Below are 22,374 nucleotides of genomic sequence, written 5' to 3'. Positions count from 1 at the left end.
TTGACCACTAGCTTTTGGGAGGAAGGCGATTTGTGGGTATACAGTGCTAAAAAAGCAGAAATGGATTGAGGAAAAGTGTCCTATTAACCAACCAAGAGATTTTGACTCACATTTGGGCTAAGTATTTCAAGGCCCGAATTTTGAGTCCGCCTAACGATGACCCGGAATGTTGGATGATTTTTCACTTAAAATTAATTACTAAAATATATTACTTTTGCTCAATCTCGGTCTCGGTCACTCTTCCTCTCCTTCAGTCTCAATTTTGGTCTCTATTGCTCAAACCTCACCGAAGTTGGTCCAAAGGGAGCTTCTTGCACCGAAGAAGACGCCGGCGAAAAAGAAGAAGCAAAGGAAGAAAAAAGTGAGGGAGAAACCACAGTAGAAAAAGGAAAAAAGCAAAAAGCAATACTATAGCTTCATGTGGGGTTTGTACATAAAAGGATATTAAAATAAGGCGTATGTTACATTAATGTCTTAAGTTTTCATTTCTTTTACAAAGAAAAGCTTACTGAATTTCAATTTTTTTTATTAATGTTAGTGACTGAATTTTTGGTTTGACAATTCATTACGTAAAATAAGAAAAATTTGATGTTTTGATTATTTCTCCCTCCTCCACAATCTTATGATTTGTCCATTGATTGATAGGTGGTTGCAAACAGCTTCTATTCTCCGTTCATCTGTGGCTGTGGCTGTGGCTTTCATCTTCTTTCTTGGAGATTCCTTTCCCACTTCGCGTTATCAGTTCGATTCCTCCAACAGTGGCTTCAAATTCTCTTCAAAATCATTCTCATTCTTGCATTGAGGTAAGTTGTGCAGATTTTTTGCTCTTCGTTGAACTTATCTTGTTAATTCTTGTAGGTACCTCAATTCTTCAACTGATACAGTTTAAATCTTCTCTGCAGTACTCTACTGCCCCTTCTTTTGATCGTTTGTGTTGATCATTCCTATTGTTTTACTCTGGATTTTCCTGTGGTGAATTCAGAGTTTGATTTGTTGCTTACTTCCTAATATTTCATGGGTAAGTTTTTATGAGGGAAGTTCTTTGATTTTTCCTAAATTGGGGTAATATCCAGCTCACAGAGTCTTCATTTTCTCTTGCTGTAACTGGACATGGAACACTTACCAGTTGAAGTTATTGGAAACATACTTTCTCATCTAAAATCTGCTAGAGATGCGGTGATTGCTTCGGTTACTTATAAGAAATGGAGATAGGCTTGGCGGAATCACCTCCATTCTTTGACCTTCAACTCGAATGTTTGGCCTTATCCTGATGAAATTTCAACGTGAACCTTGGAAGTTATTATAACACAAACAATACCTCAGACCACTGGACTTCAGAACTTGTCCATTTTCATGGATGATGATGTAGATGCATTCTTCTCGTTGATTTCTTGGCTCATGTGTACGAGAGACACAATCTGTTGACTTCACTATAATGTGAAGACTATTCCAAGTATCAATGTAATTGATAAGTGTGGTGGACAAAAACTGGAAAGGCTAATAATTCGATAAGCGGCATTGAACCGACGTATCATAAGTTCTCTTGCTTGAAATATCTATCTCTCAGTAATATCATCATATCTGCAACCTTCTTCTTGCAGTTTGTCTCAAGCTTGAAAAGTTCGCTCTAATTAACCCAGAACTTGTGATGTCAGATACGCAGACAGCAATGGAACATAGCAGTTCTCCATTGAAGGATATCTTTGTTGGAAACCTCGGTTTATAGAAGTTCACTCTAGAGCTTGATACCCTTGAAATTTTACATTTAAAAGAATGTGCTATACATATTTTTGAGCTCATTGGAAAAGCAACTCTAATGAGTCTTGAAGATAGACGATTTTAGTGGTTTCCAACTGAACGTAGGCAAGAACATATGAAATTATGGACGTCTGCAGTTTTGCTTCGGATGTGAGGTGCAGCATGTGATTATAGTGATGAAGATGTGGATTTGTACTCAATTTCCATCTCTTTCTCCAAGTTAAGCTATTTATCTTTGCATTATTATCCAAGGCATGGAACCTTTCATCATAACTTTCGGGAATCCTTTCAGATGGAGAATGTGACCATACTAGAACTTGGATGGAGCGACACTAGCGATCCCTTCTCTAACTGGGTGGCTAAACTTCTTGAAAAATGCCCTAAGTTGAAGAAATTGATAATTTGTGGGGCTGTATCAGAGATTAATAACCACGAGGAATGCCAAAACTTAGCTCACTTCATCACATATTTCGTTGAACTTATGAGAAAATATCTGCATATTGAGGTCCAGTTTGGTTTCGAATAGCATTTAGGCAACTGCGGAAGCGCAAATGTAACTACTTAGGTATATTGTCTCCAGAATTGTCATCATCATCGAAGTTATGAAAAGTATGTTTTCCTCTCTATCTTTAACTTCAAGCAATTGTAAATCCATATGTTCTTGGAAAGAAATAAGATCTCTGTTTTCCTTACCATCCTACTAATATTTCTTATTGGCTTTCCTTCTTTTGATCTTTTTTTACATAACAATGTTTGCACTTGACATTTTACCGATGTTATGCTATCCTTTGACCCAAATGCCCGAGGCATTAAGAGATGCATGTGTTCCCCTGCTAACAAGAAATATTTTTTTTACTGTTGCTTTCCCATGAGATTTTGCTCCATGACTGACATTTATCCTACACTCTTTGGGCCAAAGACCACCGAAAAAATCAAACCTGTCATCATCATCTTAGTTGTTTTACTCAATAATAACCCCCCATTTTCTACTACTTGTTATGTATTTGTAACTGTTTTTATGTCATGGATATGCCAAAGCCAAATAGTTCTTTCCAGTTTCAATTTGTTGCTAAATGGTAATAGATGCTATTTTTACAGAATTGGAAACCTTTCTGGCTCCTATATTGAAATGAAAGAAGAGAGAAAAATAAAAATTAGAGTAATGATTAAATTTGATTTTGTTAGATTGATTTTTTTTTTTTAATTTTGAGATCTTGAGAAGGTATCCAAATATTGAAAAATAGAAAAAGTGTAGAACCCAAGTTAGATAAATTGATTGTAAGACTATGAAGTTCAGATTTTGAACCAATCGAAACCAGATAAAATATGATACCGCAAAGGTGATTCATTCTCTATTCTAATCTTTATAGCTTACAAAGACCGGAAGATTTATCAGATTTTATGCAGATTATGCCTATCTACTTCATTACAAAACCTCGACGAATCCATAAGGAAGCAAAGTCAAAATCTTGTACTGCTAGGCCATTCATCAGTACAAGATTTGAGTCAATGAAGAAAATTATGACGAGCAGCTCAAATTCCTACTAGATGTTCTGCTCTCTAAGATGCCGAGTTCTCGATTTCCTGCATGCACGAGGTTTTCCTGTGACCCTTTGGAAGTTATCTGCTAACTACTTAAGTGCGTTCCATGTTGCCATAAGCATGACCGGAACATTTGAACATTTTCTTTCACAATGGACAGCTCAAAGTTCTCCTCATTACACGAAGCTTTTCCTTTGCTCTTTGTGCTTTCGTATGAAAATTCTTTGTTTCCTCCAAGTACTGCAAAAATGTAGGGTAACAGCAAAGTTAAATCTCAGATATTTTAAAGAAGGTACTGTTGAAGGACAGATGCAGCTCAAATCCATGTTTTTAAAAGACATCATGATCATTGTGGCAATCAGGTCAAACTCTTGGATTGAGAAAGATGTTGAAGGGACGACTTTACTGTGTTCTTGAAATTTAAAGAAAGAACTTCAAGGAAATAAAATTTGCATACATTGATTACAAGATTAGGATCTAACTACAAATTTTATTTCCTTGAATTTCTTTCTTTAAAGATGCAATACATTCGAAGTGAGAGAGATATCAGGTGACCAGTATATATCTTTACAGCTGCCAAACACGTATGCTGATAGATGCTATGCAACAATTTTTAGATGTACATAAATTTTACACATGAAGAGATATAGCAGTTATTATTTGAAATGTCAATCGTGCATTTATTTTCATATCATAAGGAAATAAAATGCAATTCTATCCTACTTAATATTGCTTGAAATTGTATCAGGTTAGGAATGGAGCAGTCAATAGCCAGTTGTTTTAGAAAAGGTACCTGTTGCTTTCTCTTCCTCTCAAGCTCTGCCTGTTAATTGTTATAAAAAGAAGAAGATAAAATCTTATTAGGATTACAATAGTTGGCAATAAAAATCTGAGATATCAAATGTGTTCATGTGATACTTACCAAGGCCTGCTTAAGATGAGCATTTTCCTCTTTCAATTGGTTCAACTCTGCTTCTAACTCTACTGTGTAGGCCTGTTTCAAAGTAGGGATGAAAATGCATTTTCTTGCCATTTTACTGAATAACTATCAAAGCTGTACTAGAAAAAGAAAAATGCACCTGTTTTCTAGCTCTAGACCTTGCAGCTGACTCTCTATTCTTTATCATCCTTCTTTGTCTTCTTTCCACAACTTTTTCAACTGGCCCATCAATTATCCTCTTCCTACCTCTTAACCCACCCAAGTCCAACCCAAATTGATTTGAGCTATCCACCTGATTTGTACACATTCCTTCTGGGGATACTGGACTTACAGGCGCTGCCAACCCCATCGGTTGAGCAGGTGGATATCCTCCTCCCCCACCACCACCTCCGCCACCGTTCACCACTCTTCCACCATAACACACTGCAGGTGGAGGCTGTGATGAGAACACACTGTTTCTTTTACCATTGCCAGCAAATCCTGATGTATCTCCAATAGTAGAACCACCTTGAGGAACTGGTTGGTACGTTGTAATGCCACCAGCAGCGGCATTACCACTAGCACCACCACCAGCTGCAGATGTATTGAGTCCCATAATAGGCCTGGAAACATAACCAGCACCAATGGTGTGGTTGCTATTCTGGTACATACCATATTGCTGGGACGGTGGCAATGGCTGCGGCACTCCTCCCCCAATGCAATGTTCTCGAACAACTCCAGCTTTGATCAGAAAATCCTCCAGTGTCATCTCCCCAAACGTCGGTTGGCGTGTGGCAGATTCCGGATTCTGAGAGTTGGCATTACCACTGTTGCTATTGTGATTCCTCCCCTGCTGACTCTTATGTATCTCGGACCAAACCTCATCCACAGTTTTCCTACACAAGGGTGCAGGAAGTGTAAGCGAACCTTGGCGAGGTAGGCTTGCTTGCTTCTCTATGTTGCGTTTCTCCATAGACGCTCCTCCGCTCACCGGCAAGTGACCCTGAGCATTGCTCAATGCTGCCACAGCAGCAACGACGGCCGTCCCCGATTGGCTGGCGTTAATTGCTTGGTTTTCCTCTGCTGTCCAAATGCTGGTGAGGAACTCATCCATGTTCATGGAGCCAAAATTTTTGCCACTCTCACAAAGTGTATGTTGGAACTCATCCAATGTGAGTGAGTAAATGGAGGATTGCCTTCCAAGAGAAGAGAATCTATGTTGCTTGAGCTGTTGTTCAGACTGTAATGGCGATTCCACTTCATCATGTGAAATCATGTCTGATTCTTTTACAACCATTGTTTCTTCTTCTGAAGTCTATTCCAAGATTAGCGACAAGCTTGAAGCTGCAACATTAATGAAGGACCAAAAAAAAAAGGAAAAACATGACACTTAATTACCTTCAAAATTGTAATTAAAATTTTCGACCTACAAACTACCAATGATTAAGATGATCATCAAAACTATTGATTTGTAGATGGAGATCAACCTATAACATAGATTATATATATATTGAATAATTTGATTAAACTCGTATGAACAGATCCGTACATTAAAAAAAAAAAAAACATGCTCATGGAAAAGTATTGGAAATTTTGAAATCCAAACATTACATACTTCAACATCACAATAATCCTCACCAATTTTATTGAGAAATTGAAATATATAAAGATTCGAAAAGTATGATGAAATGTCAAATATGTACTTGAGAAGAACAAAAGTTTGTGTTTTTCTTTAAAAGAAATTTTATTCCACATCAGATCCCACTTATACTTCAAAGAAGGAAACAAAATTAAAATAATACAGGAATAAACAAGTACCATAAAAGGTAAATTACAATCAAAGCAAAAGAGAATAAAAAACAACTTGGAAGTTATCAACTTTAATAGGTTATTATTAATACCAAAACCCCATTACACTACCTTCCTTAATTTCATTACTATTTTCCTTTTAATCTCTTCCATAACTAAAAATCAAAAGGCACATTGAAATCAACATGAAACAACACCCCATCCTGCCCAATTTTTCTTAACAATTTAGCTTAATGAACACCTATATCAAATCTCTACCCCACTATGTACTTAAAGTCGTCAAAAAAAAAAAAAAAAAAATACTACTGATTATTTTGATTAAGTGCTTAAATTAAATGCTAATTTTATTTTTTTTTCAAAAACAAGAATTAAGCTTCAATGGCGCAGAAAACAGAGCAACCATTATTATTGAAGTTACCAGAAAGAATGAGAGAAGATGAAGAGAATTGGAGATCGAGTGAAGCTACTTCTGCAAGGCTTGAAAAATGAAGCTTTGAGAGTTTAAAAGCTCAAAACCATGGCTTTCAATCTAACAGAAGCTGCCATTAACGAAGGTTTCCCAAGCTCTGAATCTTTGCAGAAATATGAAGCTTGAAGAAGATGAGAAGGAAACAGAACGCCAAAAGAGCTTAAGCTGCGGTCTTTTCCACTCAAATGGATGTCCCTTCATTTATATATTCTACTGGAAAATTTCTTCTAAAATTAAACTTCCGATTTTATTCTTTATTATTATTATTAATTTGTTTAGTCATAACTTTCTTACCAAATAAATTATTTTTTCACATTTAAAAAAAAATAATGAAAATATCAAGGACAAAACTGAACTTTTCTTTTTTTAAATGGGACAAATTTGGAATTAAGTTACATAGACTTAATTTAGGAGTTACATTTCTAATTTAGCTAGATTTACATTTTGTTGTTTTTACCAAATCTACCCCCAATTTATTTTTATTTATATATTTCAAAGTACAAATTTTAAATAACATATTAAATTAGGTAATTGCAATAAGTATCATTTTTAAAATTGATAATATAGCATATGGCAATATTTCAAAAGAATTAAATATGACAAATCTAAATTTTGAATAGATTAGGTTAATAATATTTGTCCATTTTTTTTAAAAAAAAGAACTCAAATCTCATAGATTTTCCTTTTTGTCAAAATTTCGCTTTCTTTTCCAAGTTAGAAGAATGTCTATATAACGAGTGCTTTGCAATTTAAAATAAAAATAACTCAAAAAAGGTAAAGAATACGAGACTTAAATATGAATATTAGAGAGAACTGAAATACCAAATTCACCACTCCACCGACTAATAATATTGATTCGAACAAAAATTGACTAAATCCATTCGAGGGTTAGAATGTAAAATAATTTTAGGCATATGTATATGTATATGTATATATAAATTATATTAGTATGCAGTATTTATTTATATCTATATAACAGCTTTACTCAGTGTCCTAAACTAAAGGGGATGTGGTAAATGGTAGCCTTTTGCTGACATTGTCTCTGTGAGAGAAGAGAGGTGGAGCCCACACTATTAAAATTCCTCGAAGTCAGAAATTTATATAAATTATTTTGATAAGAAAGGATTAAACAAAAATATATAATTCAAAATTTTCTAACATTTAAGTTATTTGAAAGAAAGAAAGAAAGAAAGAGAGCATCGCTTTATTTTCTTCTTTGAACCTATCTACTGCAATGAGCGACACGTGGATGAGACGTGGCACTATTTAGCGCTTTTTGATCCTGTCTGGACTCTAATGGACGAACACGTATGATCTCGGGGTTAAGGATTTGGTGTAGCTGGCTCACACAACTGAGGGTGTATAATCCAATCGAGGGCTTCCACGTTAGGGTACTGTTTTCCTTGTTTGATCGGTGAAAAGTGGGGAATTTGAGCAGGCTTGAGATGGTGATGACGTAAGGAGATGGAGGTGTAGAGATTACTTTGGATGGTGATGATCGATATCGTCGCATGCAAGTAGTTCTATACCTGAACCCTAGCCACGTGTTAATTTCTAGTTGGTTATTTTGCTTCTTTTCGGGGTATATTTGTTCTTTTCCTTCAATTTAACAAATTTATATCAATTTTAAAAATTTATGAAAATAACCTTTCAACAACACTTTAATTTTCTTTGGTTAATATTTATATTTTCTTTTGTTAATATTTATAGTTCCTACCGCCAAATAAGAAAAACTCATGACGTTCGATTATTTTTTCATAAATCTTATGTATGTTTTATAAATTTTACGTATGTTTTATGTAAGTTTTATAAATTTTACGCATGTTTTTGTTAGTTTTAAATATGGTAAGATGAGTTGTGTACTTCTTCTATTTTGCGGTTGTTTATATATGAAATTTTCCCACTATTGTATAAAGTTTATTATTTTATTGTTTAAATTTGAAACATGTTCAACATTGTTTAAAGTGAACCGCACGATTGTGTATTATGATTTAAACCATAGTTTAGATTGTAGTACATGATCGTTTATAAAAATATTAATAGCAGTCGATTAATCGCTGATTGAAATATTTTTATATTTTATATAGTAGAACAAATCAGTTTTTTTCTTTTTTTTAAAAAATTGTTTTAAATATATATTTGATGGGTTTGTTTTATTTTTCTAAAATTCCTAAAATTTAAGTCTATTGTATTAAATTTCTGTTCATTATTGGCATCAAAATTTCTTTTGTTTCTGTACGCTTGATGTTGATGTAAGATGTCAATCAATTATCATATCAATGAAAACACTAAACGTAAAAAAATAACAAACAACAATGTAAATATAATATAGATAACTAGCCTAATAGCTTGTTTAAATATTATAAAGTATTTATTTAATAACTTAAGTTTTAAAATTTCTTTTTGTTTATATAAACTTTTGGAAATTAACATTTTATCTACATTTACAAAAGAATATGATAAAATTAATAACGCAACATCGACATTACAAACCTTGTTTATAATAGAGAGTGATCAATGGCACTTAGTACAATAAGCGAACAAGTTATGAAGCTTAAGTATTTTTTTGATAACTTTCAAAGCTTACGTACTTTTTGATTAGCAATAAAAAAGTTAACATTGTACTTAAAATACCCTATAATAGTGAATACTTATATATGACAAATATGGGGTCCATCACTCTCTTTCGTTATATTTTTTGTCTTTTGAGGAGCATTTTACATAGGAATGATTAATTAACATTTGCAAAATTAAATTAATGTGATTGAGTACAAAATAATTTAGCTTTTTTATTGTTTAGATTCATATTTAGTAGCAGCTAAATTTTTTTTAGTATAAAGTGACACTCCGTACATGTTAAGTTAGTTTAAATATAATGTTACTCAATACTCAATAATGATGACAATAAATCTCTGTTCTATATGATTAATACTCATGACTCCATCTTCAAGAGTTAATTATTTATCTTCTAAAGTTTAAATAGAATGTTTAACCTTACTCAGTTCATCAACAGTAAGATTTTAATATATAAAAACATTAGTAAAATAAGTTATTTAAAATTTAAACATTCTACCTCTAGATGACTGGCTAAAAAGGTCTAATAATTTGCATTATCAAATCATAATTACCGCCTGCCTAGTGAATTAATTCTTACAAGCTTCCTAACTATTAGATATTATCTAACTCTAATAAGATTTAGCTAAGGTGCACATAAACTCAATACACCCAACCTAACGTAGAACATTCGATAATCAAAGAAACTGATATTAGATCCTAGATAGATGACCACTTATAACATAACATCAAAGATCAATAATTGTGCTATCAAAATGAGGTAAAACTTCAAGCAGCGAAACGAAGACAAAGTTATAAATATAATGTAGCAAGGAAGAGAGACAAAAATGGAGTAATGAAGGAACACCAACCTAGAAGAAGATGGTAACAATAAAAACCCTTATTTGTTGTTAAGGAGAAGAGCTTTAATGATGGATTCAGACATGCCATCAGCATAGGGAAAGCGATGACCAGCACCTGCTATCTCGTGATAATGAATCCATGAAAGCTGTTTGGCAATGTAACGTTGGAGAGTGACAGGCACGAGCTTGTCTTCATCTCCATGCCATAAATGGACCGAACCTTCATTACCTGGGAAAGGGTTTTCAAGATCCAGAGGACTAAATTCCCACCTCCCAAATCCAACGTTCGTATCCTTGTGAATGGACTCGTATTCTCCTTGTTGGCTAAATACAAGCTGACGATTCCATCCCAGCAACATCAAAAAGTAAATATTTATCAGGGCACTTTTTACAGGAAGACCAGCTGATTATAATGTATGTTAGCATTTTGTATCATATTTCCTGTTTTAGTGCTCACGTTTAATAACACCATTTGATTTTTAACTTTCTGGTTCTCAAATTTAAGCTTACATGCACTATTTCCATTTGCTGTGTTACTTGCTTTTTGTGTTTGTTTTAAAACCCATAGTAAGTTTTGAAAACTTTAAAAGAAAAACAGTTTTAAAAACTTTTGTTATTAGTAGTTTTAGTATTTGCTACAGAATTAAAATGTTTCCTTATGACAGGTTAAAACTACTGTGGAGAAGGCATAAGAAGTAGTACATACTTCTTGCATGTTAGAATGCTACAAATCAACCAGTCCATCTTTGTTAGTCAAGCCGGCTCATAACCAAATGTTAGACCGGAAGAATCATCTTAAAGATGGAGGACCTCTCCCTGGGTAGTGGCTGGCTATCGGTTTCAAAAAGCAAAAAACAATTTGGTTTCGAGCAGGGCCTTAGCTTTTCAAACCAGATGAGATCATTTCACTCCCAGGAAAAACTCAAGATGACCAGATTAAAAATGTTTGGGAGGATCACAAGAAAGTAATGGAGCACTGGCCACTCAATTTTCATTTGGTTTAGTTGGACTAACAAAGGTGTTTTTAAAAATCTTCAAATCACTTCAAAGATATCATTAGTATTTTAGAGCTCCACCCTCGTAGAGAATTTAATCAACACGCCACATTTCTTCATACTTCATGTTCCTCTCCCTATTGGACTTCTTGCACGATCAACAGGAAGTTACATTGATATTGCCTCCCAAGCACCAAGTCCTCAAAAAAAGACCAAGAAAGCTTTTGATTTCAACCAATAACTTCTTTCTCTGCAACACGTTGGACCATGAATATTCATCATATCTCACGGACTCAAAAAAGCTTTCTTTAAAACTTCAACTGCCTCGGTTATTTTCCCATCTCATCCACATTATCAGCATTCCCTTCAACTGTCTTGGTTCCTATAGCAAAGCTACTTCCAAATAAATTTCTTCGATAAAATCCTTGATTGTACCCCTCTTGCTATAGTCCCCAAACCCCTCTATGTTCCAACTTAGTATCTTCATGTGGCTGGCTGAAGCTTTTACACATTTGGTGCCTTTCTCTCTTGGCGTTATCATAATTTGATATTGAGAATCTGTGATCATACATTTTTCTTTCTTCTACTTTGTCCTTTGGTATTGGTGTAGGATATAATCCAAACTTCTCTACACACATCACTTTTTTTTTTAATAGGAACGACTTTCTTTGAGAAAAATGATAGAATACACTGGCACACAAAAAAGCAGCACACATAAAAGAGGACTTCAACGATACAAGATGGTGTTTATAGAGTAATAACAAAAACCCTCGAATTCGAAGCCCAATGAAAAACATAAAAACAAACAAGAGACCAACTCTACCTAGTATCCCTCTTCACCCCCTAACACCCTGCTATTCCTCTCACCCTACATCACACAGACTTCCCTAATCCCTTCCAAAATTCTTCAGATGAACCTTCTTCCTTCCATTTCTCTCCCAGTAAGAGCATTGCAAAAGGGAGCAATAAATTTTTCATTGGAAATTTTTCTTCCCCCATCATGACTACAAGTTTGGTTTCTCCCTTTACTATTTCTTTCACTTGACTAATGTTCAACAAGTTACCCAGATCTCTCAATGCATTTTAAGTTCCTTTACACCACTGCTCAATCTTGAGCCTTTGGGGAAATAAAACAAAACAAATAAAACCCAAATGCTTGGCAGAGGATATGCCAATTGCCATTGACTTTTCTATGTTCACTGACCCTCAACTCACCTCTCAATCTTGGCCGATAAATTACTTACGGAGTGCATCCTTTAATTTGACACATTTAGGACCATGATCAACTAACATACAGTCAGCACAGAATAAGATAAGATCAAAAAAGTAGAAAGCAAGATTTCATACAGAGAGGTCACATACCTCACACTCTTCCCTTCCCACTTGCTTGGACAAGAGTTCTTTGTCTTGACGAGATAGAACTTCAGGATTACCAGCAATAATACTAGAAGAAGGAAACCATCTTTGTGTATTCCACCAGTAGGTAAGCCAAGGGGTGTAATGAGCTACACGAACTGTCCACTGATCCTGCCGAAACTGTTGGTAGAAAGCTTCATTCGTTAAGTTTGCAGGGAGCCCAGGCCACCAGTAGTTAACAACTGGCGCCAATAGTGCTGCTCCTGCTAGCCTGTTGGTAGTTTTTTTTTTTTTGTAACAAAATTAATAAAAATAAAATTAAAAATAAAAATCCTTGCCATACAAGAAGAAACACAAATAGATAAATTGCTTTCCGTGTCCTTCATATCCTTTCACATAAAAACAACGCAATGGAATATTCATTTATTCTTTCTGAAACTCTTTTTCATTTTGATGTAGCAAATGATTCTTAACATTCATTTTCAGGTGTGGGTTCATACCTGTTAGGAATATAATTTAGACAGCTCCAAACTGCTTGGCCACCCATGGAAAATCCAACAACGTAGAATTTGGATCCTAGCTCCAATTGATCAGCTAGCTCCTCTATATCATAAGCAATGGTTTTTGGAGTTCGATTTGGATTTGGATCACTCTCTCCATAACCAGATCTGTCAAATGATAGAATGTAGATTCCTAAGTTATCAATTATGTCCTGCAAGGTGTCAATAGAGATTCAACTTTAGACTGATCACATTTGAGCGTTTAGATGCCTTTCCAGAACATTTCAATAAACATTAAAAGGTGAAATATAAATGATACCGGAGAGATGGTATTTGCAATAATGGCATTGTGTCTGCAAGAACAAAAGCTATGGATATAGATAATTTTGTATTTAGCCGAATCTTTTGGGACCCCGTGCTCCTTGTACGCCAAATACCTACCATCTCTAAGTTTTATTCTTGGTGCTGTGATAGGAGGACCCTCGGGAGAACCACATATTTTGGGTGCAGGAGGCTGGATTGCCTGATAACCCCAGGCCAAAAATCCAAAAAAGAGCAGCACTGCTATATTCCTCAGCAGTCCTGTTATTTTGAATTCAAATCAGAAGAGCTAGTACATACACACATTAAGGGCAACACAATTTTGGTTTTAAAGTGCATAAAATAAAAAGGAACAAAAAGAAAATAAAACTGAAAAAAGATAAAATTAGACAAAAATAATATTACTTGTTCTATAACATGGGAAAGATCTTGTTTTTTCCTTCTTTTAACGAGGAATAACTTTTCATTTATATTATGAGATGATATCAAATGCTCATATAACAAGGAAAATATCTATAATATAAAAAAAAAGGGATGAAGAACCATATCCACTCAGATAAGATTGTACTGATAGATCACAAGATAGGCATTCAGTTCTAAACAGTAACAAATCCAGGAAAGGGGGGTTAGGATGTTAAAGAAATTCAATAACACCTGATCAACCTAAACCAGACAAATTATGGACTAAAATGGGCAGTTGAGGGTTAAACAACTTGACATCATCTGGATTGGATTGGTTCGTGGTTGTTCTAATATCAACTCAAATTAAATAAAATAAACTCAAATTTGATAATCTTACTTTTAAAAGAAAATTATTTATGTTAAAAATTAGGAAAAACTGAAAACAATCCACTGACGGCTTAAAAAGAATAAGCTTGCACAAACTAGCTCCAACTAAGACTAGTCTTTGCTCGATGATTCTTTCAGTTCTCTTTCTCTCTTTCCTTTGTTTTCTTTTTCTCTCAACAAACAGATATCTAGAAAATAATTGGTTTCAAGTCTCTGAAGGTCATCTGAGCTGGACAAGTTTGCTATTACAACAATTGAGTCAAGCATACAAGACCTCTATTTCCAACCAAACGCATAAAGGACCCCCAAAAGAGACTTCAAACATAGACCAACGGGTCATATAGATATGTGTAGAGATTCTTTAAGGCAATAAAATTCTGAAGTAACTGTTAGAAAGAAAATGTTTTTTATGAAACTTCTTTAGTTAATTGGCAAAGTCCAAAGACAAGTACAGGATCTCAAAACGCTACGGCAATCAAATGTTTGCAAAAGTTTGAGAGTCTTTAAGGCAATGAAATTCTTAAGTAACTGTCAGAAATTTCAAAGTATAGAAGAGGAACCTTTGATATATATCGATAATCATACAAACAAAAACCTATAATATGAAAACAAAAAAAAACAAGTATAAAAAAATCATGGTGCCCCTCCCAAAAATATTTGAACTACACACTAGGTCAAACTAAAAGCACGCAGAATCAGCCAAATAGATCGAAATCAAATGCTCTTTCAGACAATAGGCCACATCTTCCTGATACAAGTAACAAGTCAACTTGTTCCAGGCGTTAGATCTACTCATACTACTCCGTTTATGCATTAACGATAACTGGCGGGAAAACAATTGAAGAAATCACGACCATACCATCACCAACAAAACAATAGATCACTAACAACAAATAACAAGAACGTATCACCAGCTTGATGACAAAAATAGAGAATGAAAAATCATCCCGATGATTCTAAAGCTGAGGTCAGAAATTGAAACTAGCACCATAAACTACAGCTTAGGCGAATTTTGATCATTGCTATAGCTTAGTCAAAGCCATAATAAGCAGACTGAGAACTACAATGCTTCTTCCTTACTTCCAACTTCAGAACGAAGACGATTAACATGAAAAATTGAGCATAGGAAAACACAATAAACTACGAAGAAAATTAAAGAAGCAGTGAATAAAACGGAAAAAGAAATGGAGATAGGCAACCTGAAGAAATCGGGGAAGAACTGCTCTTCTTAGCTCTTCTTGTATGAGCTCTAGCCGATGCTGCCGATATCTTCCGGCTCACACCTCCCGCCATTTGAGTCCTACCTACAGATCAGACCTCGCCCTGAATTTCGTGGAGATCAATGGAAGGGAAGATCTGAAAGGAAAGTGAGAGCGTGGGAAAAACAGAGAGATTCAACAACGAAGATGTTTTTTCTTTCTTTTTTGCTTTTCCTTTATGTGCTTTATTTGTAAAATCAATAATACATATTTTTATTCACAATAATAATAATAATATATTTTGGATTAAAATACTATTTTGGTTTATTTATTTTGGAGTTTGGTTCAATTTTAATACTTTTTTTAAAAGTTCTAATTTAGTTCTAGTAATTGAAATTAATTAAACAACTATAATAATTTTTCAGAAAAAAATACAATATGCTAATAAAAAGTAATAAAAATAAATTGATAATAGGAACTAAAATTGAACCAATAATAAAGGATAAGCAATAAAATAATATTTTAAATTCTTATTTCTTACCGCAATCTAATTTTGGGAATATGTTTAATTTTCTAATGAGTTGTCTTTTTATGAAAATAATGTAAGAATATGATTTACAACCAAAAGTTATGTAAGACTTTTTTTTTTAATGGAAAACTTATCTAAGTGATATTTTTTAATAAAGAATAAAAATCACGTTTCACCTAGGTTTATTTATTTTTTAGTAGATAATGATTTAGTGAAAGTTGGTAATGATACAATGTTTGAGGTAAAAAATTACTTCTAAAATTAAAATGTGTTTTTTTAAAAAAATTACTATTTAAACTTTATAGCCATTGGTTCTCTAATCAGTTTATTGATATATCAATGTAAGAAATTTCAAGGTGTAACAATAAATTTCATGATGACGACTAAATCGTTACTGGCTATTCTAAAATACATGAACGACGTTGTTGTATATTAAAGTTATTGAAAAAGATGGCTATAAAATTGAATATATATCGTTTAAATTGTTTACAAATCAAAGTTTATGGACTAATTCATAATTTCCATGAAATTTGATAGATCCAACTTATTTTATTTGAGGTGGGATAAACGTATATTTAACAAATTTGATAAACGTATATAATAGTTAAGAAATATTTTCTTTATAATACGGTCTATTCGAGTTAACTTCCTAAGAGTCTACGAACATTTTTTTTACCGGTAGAAACTTTTGTTTAATGAGTTAGAAAGTCAAGTTTTGATTAATGACATGTTTAACAAAATAGCAAGAAAATTTTCAGTTTCAAAAGTATTGAAATTAGAAGATATAATGTTTTAACGCTATGCTCAAGTTGTTAATTACTATGAAAACATCAAAGTTATTTCATTTATACTCATTGATATTTTTAGCCCAATGAAAACATACTTGTAATCTATCAGCTGATTAGTAAACTCACGAAGTAATAAAAAAAATCATTTTTCCATTTTCCTAGTCAATTATCCATGAGAATCAATTTGGGTTAAGATGTGAACAGAAAATGGAGGCCAAAGCCCTTCATTGGTGCTCATGAGCTGCCATTACAATGCAAGTTCAAGGATGAACAAACCATTGACTCCAAGTTAACACTTTGAGTGAAGATGATATAAAAGAGAAATGGGATTCTCAAACAACAGCATATCAAACTGAAAGCATTTACCCAAAGAAAAGACTCCACATAAATCCCACAAGACCAGAAAACATGCTCATATAGGTTCATTTCTCTTCAAGTAAAAGAGCAGTGATCACAGAATCATAAACCTTATCAGCATAAGAGAACAAGTGTCCAGCACCGGATACCTCGTGGTAGCGAATCCATGGGAGCTTTTCGGCGATGTAACGTTGCAGTTTAGGAGACACGACCCTATCGTCGTCTCCCTGCCATATGTGGATTGACCCATTATTGTGAGGGAATGGATTTTTTAGGTCCAGAGGACTGAACTCCCAGCTGCTGAATCCAACATTTAGATCCTGATGGAGGGATTCATATTCACCTTGTTGTCTAATCTGAGCCTGCAAACCGCATTCAGCAGTTACTGAAACATTTTCCAAGAAGATTGTACATTGTTTTATTATGATATGTAATGGCGAGACAAAAAGGAGAGGTGATGGAGTCATATTTCCTTTAAGAAGAAACCGAACTTTCATGGAGAAAAAGAATTTACAACATACAAAAAAGAAAATGTATGAAGAACTACAACCAATACGAAAGGACTCTGTTCCAATTCGAACTTTCTAATCAAGTGTTCTATATCAACTTTCTCTCTGTTTCTCCACATGGTAAAGAAACCTCGGGTTATTTTTAGAAACATAATGAGATTATCAAACGAGAAAACAAAATACTTACCGCATACTCATGTCTAAATGAGAGCTTAGGAATGAGATTTTTGTCGGCAGGCGAAAGAACGTCAGGATTGTGAGCGATAATACTTGAAGCAGGAAACCATTTCCGTGTGTTCCACCAGTATGTAAGCCAAGGAGTATAGTGTGCGACACTTAGAGCCCATTGGTCTTGCAATGGTTTCCATTTGAAAGCTTCGTTAGATAAATTTTCAGGAAGACCTGACCACCAATAGTTGATAACTGGAGCTATTAGTACTGCTCCCGCCAGCCTATTAGGAATTATGAGACATCAAATTCTTTCTCAATCACTATGTGACCTTACACGAAAAGAAATAGTTATAAAAGCGTTAAAGTATTGAAATAATTACATTTACTACACTCTCCAACATAAGCTTTGGGGTTGATTTGTGATTTAGTACAATATCTTAGTAAGAGGTCCTACCCATGAATCTCACTAATATCATTTGTCTTTAATTACGTTGATTTACACTTTCTGAGCATCTAACGAATGTTCAAACCCACAGGAAAAAGAGTACTAAACTATCAATATAATTAAATATAATGTAACTCATCAGCATAAACTTTTGGGTTGATTGATGATTTAACATCCAAAACTCTGCATTCAATATCATGTTCTATTCATTGGACTTGAATAGAGGTAGCTAAGCTAAATGCATATGCCATATATTGTACCTGTTTGGAATGTACTTCAGACAGCTCCAAACTATTAGCCCACCCATGGAACCTCCAATAACATAGAATTTGGATCCAAGTGCCAATTGGTCTGCAAGTTCTTCTATGTCCATAGCCGCACTCTTCACCGTCCTCTTCGGGTTGGGATCACTCTCTCCATAACCAGGTCTATCAAAAGACAGAATGTAGATTCCCAAGCCTTCAAAAAATTCCTGAGAAAGCACCACACAGTCAAACTCCAGATCAGTTCTCAAAATGGAAGTTTGAATGTATGCAAATGGAGAAAAAAAAAAGCACCGAAATGAACCGGAGAAAGGGCTCGGGCAGCTGCAGTGTCATGTCTGCAAGAATCAAAGCCATGGACAGAGACAATTTTGTACTTGGCTTTGTCTTTTGGCACACCATGTTCTTTGTAAGCCAAATGCCTTCCATCTCTGAGCTTTATTCTTGGTGCTGTAATGGAAGGGCCACCAGGTGAGCCACATATCTTGGGAGGAGGAGGTTGAATCAACTGATAGAACCATGCTGAAAATCCCAAAAGGAGAAGCCACAGCAGTTTTCTGAACACTCCTGAAACAAACTACTGTTTTACACATAATACGTAGAAAAGAAGTTTTGAAGATTAAATCCACCATAAGTTATCTGCTTAAGGTTTTTAGAGGCCTTATCTTCAAAGTTGCATTGTAACTTCCTCAATAAATAGTCAGGTTCAAGGTGAATTTGGGGTAACTTCCACAATAAGCAAATTTAACAACAAAAAAAAAGGAAAAAAACGAACTACTTAGCCACTTGAAAAACTTTGCTTCATAACCATTTGGTTCTTAGCTTTTATTTTTAAAAAGTGTGCTTCTTTTCCCACAATTTTATTACAATAGTTTTCGTCTTTACTAAGAAAATATTTTGAGTTCATGGTCAAATTTCAAAAAACAAAAACAATTTTAAAAAAATAAATATTCAAATATTCAAAACTTAGATTGGATTAAGTAAACAATTCTAAATAGTGGAAAACAAAACAAAGAAACTCATGGGTGAAAGTAATGCGTTTAAGTTTAATTTTCAAAAACAAAAATGTTGAGCAATTCCCAAACAATCATTGAATTAACTTTTTCAACATTTTTAATTGACTTTCAAATACCAAGTTTTTAAGTTAAGAAATACATACAAAAATAATTTCTAACATATCCCATTAACACTACCAATTACAACTATATTTTTTTTTGTTGAGCTCACAAAAAATAGCACTTCTAAAAACTAATTGATGGGAGAGGTATCCCATGTATATTTTAAAGATTGTGCGGTCATTCTATCTTTTCGATGTAGAATCTTCAATATGTCTATTAAGATGGTGTCTATTTGAATTCACCATTCTTTAAAACAATAAGCAAGAAGAGAAGTAACCCATATGTCTTATGTCTCTAAATTTTTTGAATGTTTAATCCTTGATAGCTTCAACACTTCCCTTTGTTCATGAGCTTGTAAATTTATAGCTCACAACTAGATATCAATATTGCAATTGGCAGGATCTCCCATTCTTGTACCATCTTAAATCACCAGCAAATACAAAAGCTTAAACTATCATATTAATTTCAATTCTTTAACACTTATCAGGGGAGGTTCCAACTTCCAATTCATGTCACCCCAATAACATTAAATTGCCATAAAAAAGTAGTCTAAAAGATCAAAACCCCACAAAAAAAGAAAAAAAAATGTTCAAACGCCATAGTGTACATTCTATAAACAATGAAAAGCTATGCAACGAAACCGAAACAGTGACAAAAACTTAAAAAGTAGAGAATATGAAGAAAAAACCCACCTAGAGAAAGCCGCAAAGAGTTGCTCTGCTTTGATTTCATCCTCGTATGAGCTCCTCCGCTAACAGATGCCGCCGATACCTTCCTGTTTCCTCCTCCGGTCATTGTGGGTCGAAATTTCTCCGACCCAAGTCACAGTATCGCCGATTTTGTTCACTGGTGAATGCCATTGAAAGAGCTACAAAAGAAAAAACAAAATGGCCAAAAAATAAGAGGAAAATGTTAGTTTATTTGAGCAAAAGACGAAAAGAACATGGGGTGGTTGGTATGAGCTCGTGGTTTCTTTAACTTGTAGCTCTTTGTTTTTAGCGCGAAGCATGAAGGGGCGGATGACGATGGTGGAATTTTTTACTCCCTTTCAAATGTAAGAGCGACTGTGGTTTTGCCATGGCAAAACATGAGAGAAAGGTCCGAACCATTGATCAAACCAGGCCATGTACAAACTTTCGTTAGCTATGTAATTAAACTTTTGGGAGATGTCGATATTGCTATGTTTGTATAGGCTAGACTTCATGAATTGATATTTTTAAATCTTGTAAAACTTATAATCGTATATTTCTAATAATATTTTCAATTTAGACCAAAATATTATAAATACTAATGTAATATAAATAATAGATATGTTTGTTTATTTTTTAAATAATCTTTTTAAAAATTTCTCATTTTTATAATTTGTACTTAAATATTCATCGAAATTTACGTTTTATCAATATCCTCGTCCAAATTTTAGAAAAAAATAGAACCTCTTTATATTTCCAATCACATCAATATTTTTAAACCTTGCGTATAATTAATAAAATATCATTAATGCAAATATAATATGAATAGTAGACCGGTTAACTTGTTTAAAAATCATAAAATGTTTATTTACTATTTCTTTGTTTATATAATTTTTTTAAAAGTATTTGTTGGCATTCATACTTTTATGAATATTTCAATAAAATTTAGACTTCAATATTTTTGTCTTCGTCAACATTTTCATTATTGATGGAGGCATGTAATTATCAAATCTAAATCTTGCTATTATTAAAAATTTATTCATATTGTAGTGGCTTCTTTGAACAATTTTCTAAACTTAAGAGTTGAACAACCTATGTGTGGAGATGATCTTTTAGTCGTAATTTTTTTCCTCAATACAAAAAAATTGTTTGACATTTTATCTGATAATGAAAGTTTTCTTGTTTCAAGTCAAAAGCATAGGTTATAATATTGATATCAAAATTTTAATTTTACAGATTTATTGATAAATATTATTGTAAAAAAAGAAAGTCACAAAAACGACGGTATTCATATCCCAGGGTTAATATGAGTGATAATTTTCTTTAATGTTCTATGCATAGTTATAAAAATAGTTATTTAATACACTTAATATCTAGGTTGAGCCAAAGTGGAGTTTAGTTTAGTGATATTAATATAATCTTTGCTCTCATAGGCTGGAGATGTAAAAGAGAAAAAACCAACGTACATATACCAACTTATTGACAAGTGTTAAGCTTTGCATAAAAAAATGTGTAGACCCAAGAGTCAAACTATAGCATCAACGGATTGTAGGACAACGACACCAACTCATCACAGTCGTGGTAAGCAATCCCGTAGATAGAAACTTTTGAAGAAGATTTGCATGCCAAAGTTCGACGCCGGAACAGCCTACCATGCTTGGTCATAAACGACAATTAAAACTTAATATCGAGTCTATTTTTCACTTTATTGGAACTCTCGATTTAAGTGGACTACCATAATTTGAATTTTATTTACACCATTGTTTCATTATTCTTTAATTCATTTCTTTAAAAAGAAAATCTCAATTAAGCTTTAATTGTGTGATTAATTAAAAGGTTTAGTATTCAACTATTAATATCTTTACTAATTACTATAGCATAAAATGGGTGGTTACTAATCTAGAAATTAAAATATATACATCTCTTAGTTAAATTATTGGATTAGTGTACTAACCTTAGTTTGTTTTAATTTAGATGCTATTATATTATAATATTTTACTTCAAGTTTGTAGTATAATTATTTGTACTTTCTTGACAAGAAATGGGAATATTTTTTTTCTTTTCATTTTTGTTGGTTGCTAATAATTTTAATCATGTTATAGATAATGAATATTATTATATATGTGGTTCTCCTACTTAAATAAAATTAGAATTCATTCCCATTGTTTTAATTAAGTGTTATCATTTTCATACCTTCATTCCTTCATTTGGTAGGTGTGATGTCTCCCACTTTCATATTTTATTCATGCATTTTTTTTGGGGATAAAAAACCCTTATTTTGTGTTTTTATGTGAATATTCTCAACCCACTTATCGATTACTATAACTCATCTACACTCAAATAACATATTAAACAAAGGTACAATTTGATAACACGAACATAACTTAACTAGTTAAAATGTATATCATCAACCAAAAAGACGTCAATAGTTT

At 33.4% G+C, this 22,374-nt stretch overlaps 3 protein-coding genes and 1 long non-coding RNA gene across 7 annotated transcripts; 1 reads left to right on the top strand and 3 right to left on the bottom strand.

Annotated features, from left to right (window-relative positions):
* Positions 1–315: 315 nt before the first annotated feature.
* LOC105434970 lies at positions 316–6,525 on the top strand. 2 transcript variants are annotated; one of them, XR_004214875.1, is made up of 5 exons: positions 316–456; positions 646–803; positions 903–1,018; positions 1,127–4,089; positions 6,395–6,525. It is a non-coding gene; the product is annotated as an uncharacterized LOC105434970 (long non-coding RNA). The 2 variants fall into 2 exon arrangements; XR_969094.2 differs by lacking the exon at positions 6,395–6,525 and adding an exon at positions 4,293–4,433.
* LOC101209887 (protein ABSCISIC ACID-INSENSITIVE 5) lies at positions 3,086–6,584 on the bottom strand. Of its 2 annotated transcripts, none has more exons than XM_031881781.1 (4): positions 6,447–6,584; positions 4,380–5,563; positions 4,223–4,294; positions 3,086–4,123 (listed from the first exon to the last, which is right to left on the bottom strand). In XM_031881781.1, exons 2-4 carry the CDS (start codon positions 5,514–5,516, stop codon positions 3,992–3,994), a joined length of 1,341 nt encoding a protein of 446 aa, XP_031737641.1. In that variant the 5' UTR covers positions 5,517–5,563; positions 6,447–6,584; the 3' UTR covers positions 3,086–3,991. The 2 variants fall into 2 exon arrangements, with proteins under 2 accessions (XP_031737641.1, XP_004149224.2); XM_004149176.3 differs by lacking the exon at positions 6,447–6,584 and having other exon boundaries at positions 3,086–3,540; positions 4,094–4,123; positions 4,380–6,359.
* A 3,156-nt stretch (positions 6,585–9,740) lies between these two features.
* LOC101206168 lies at positions 9,741–15,342 on the bottom strand. The gene is made up of 5 exons (XM_004149163.3): positions 15,074–15,342; positions 13,084–13,346; positions 12,765–12,976; positions 12,271–12,535; positions 9,741–10,248 (listed from the first exon to the last, which is right to left on the bottom strand). The coding sequence occupies exons 1-5, from the start codon at positions 15,165–15,167 to the stop codon at positions 9,952–9,954; spliced, it is 1,131 nt and encodes a 376-aa protein (XP_004149211.1). The 5' UTR covers positions 15,168–15,342; the 3' UTR covers positions 9,741–9,951.
* Positions 15,343–16,587: 1,245 nt separating this feature from the next.
* On the bottom strand, positions 16,588–20,358 carry LOC101206403. Of its 2 annotated transcripts, XM_004149164.3 has the most exons (5): positions 19,946–20,358; positions 18,440–18,702; positions 18,133–18,344; positions 17,444–17,708; positions 16,588–17,109 (listed from the first exon to the last, which is right to left on the bottom strand). In XM_004149164.3, the coding sequence occupies exons 1-5, from the start codon at positions 20,046–20,048 to the stop codon at positions 16,813–16,815; spliced, it is 1,140 nt and encodes a 379-aa protein (XP_004149212.1). In that variant the 5' UTR covers positions 20,049–20,358; the 3' UTR covers positions 16,588–16,812. The 2 variants fall into 2 exon arrangements, with proteins under 2 accessions (XP_004149212.1, XP_031737826.1); XM_031881966.1 differs by lacking the exon at positions 19,946–20,358 and having other exon boundaries at positions 18,430–18,546.
* Between the last annotated feature and the right edge of the window lie 2,016 nt (positions 20,359–22,374).

Source organism: Cucumis sativus, chromosome 3 (assembly GCF_000004075.3).
Source record: "Cucumis sativus cultivar 9930 chromosome 3, Cucumber_9930_V3, whole genome shotgun sequence".
NCBI classification, from domain to species: Eukaryota; Viridiplantae; Streptophyta; class Magnoliopsida; order Cucurbitales; family Cucurbitaceae; genus Cucumis; species Cucumis sativus.
This window is presented reverse-complemented; position numbering and strand designations above follow the sequence as displayed.

Excerpts from the sequence above, each read along its gene's own strand:
- LOC101209887 (XM_031881781.1), bottom strand. The coding sequence starts at position 5,516 with ATGGTTGTAAAAGAATCAGACATGATTTCACATGATGAAGTGGAATCG. Across the intron at positions 4,295-4,379 it reads GGTCTAGAGCTAGAAAACAG|GCCTACACAGTAGAGTTAGA; the intron begins GTGCATTTTTCT and ends ACTTTGAAACAG. Across the intron at positions 4,124-4,222 it reads CTCATCTTAAGCAGGCCTTG|GCAGAGCTTGAGAGGAAGAG; the intron begins GTAAGTATCACA and ends AACAATTAACAG.
- LOC101206168 (XM_004149163.3), bottom strand. The coding sequence starts at position 15,167 with ATGGCGGGAGGTGTGAGCCGGAAGATATCGGCAGCATCGGCTAGAGCT. Across the intron at positions 13,347-15,073 it reads TTCTTCCCCGATTTCTTCAG|GACTGCTGAGGAATATAGCA; the intron begins GTTGCCTATCTC and ends TCAAAATAACAG. Across the intron at positions 12,536-12,764 it reads CTAAATTATATTCCTAACAG|GCTAGCAGGAGCAGCACTAT; the intron begins GTATGAACCCAC and ends AACTACCAACAG.
- LOC101206403 (XM_004149164.3), bottom strand. The coding sequence starts at position 20,048 with ATGACCGGAGGAGGAAACAGGAAGGTATCGGCGGCATCTGTTAGCGGA. Across the intron at positions 18,703-19,945 it reads CTCTTTGCGGCTTTCTCTAG|GAGTGTTCAGAAAACTGCTG; the intron begins GTGGGTTTTTTC and ends AGTTTGTTTCAG. Across the intron at positions 17,110-17,443 it reads CATTTAGACATGAGTATGCG|GCTCAGATTAGACAACAAGG; the intron begins GTAAGTATTTTG and ends TGCGGTTTGCAG.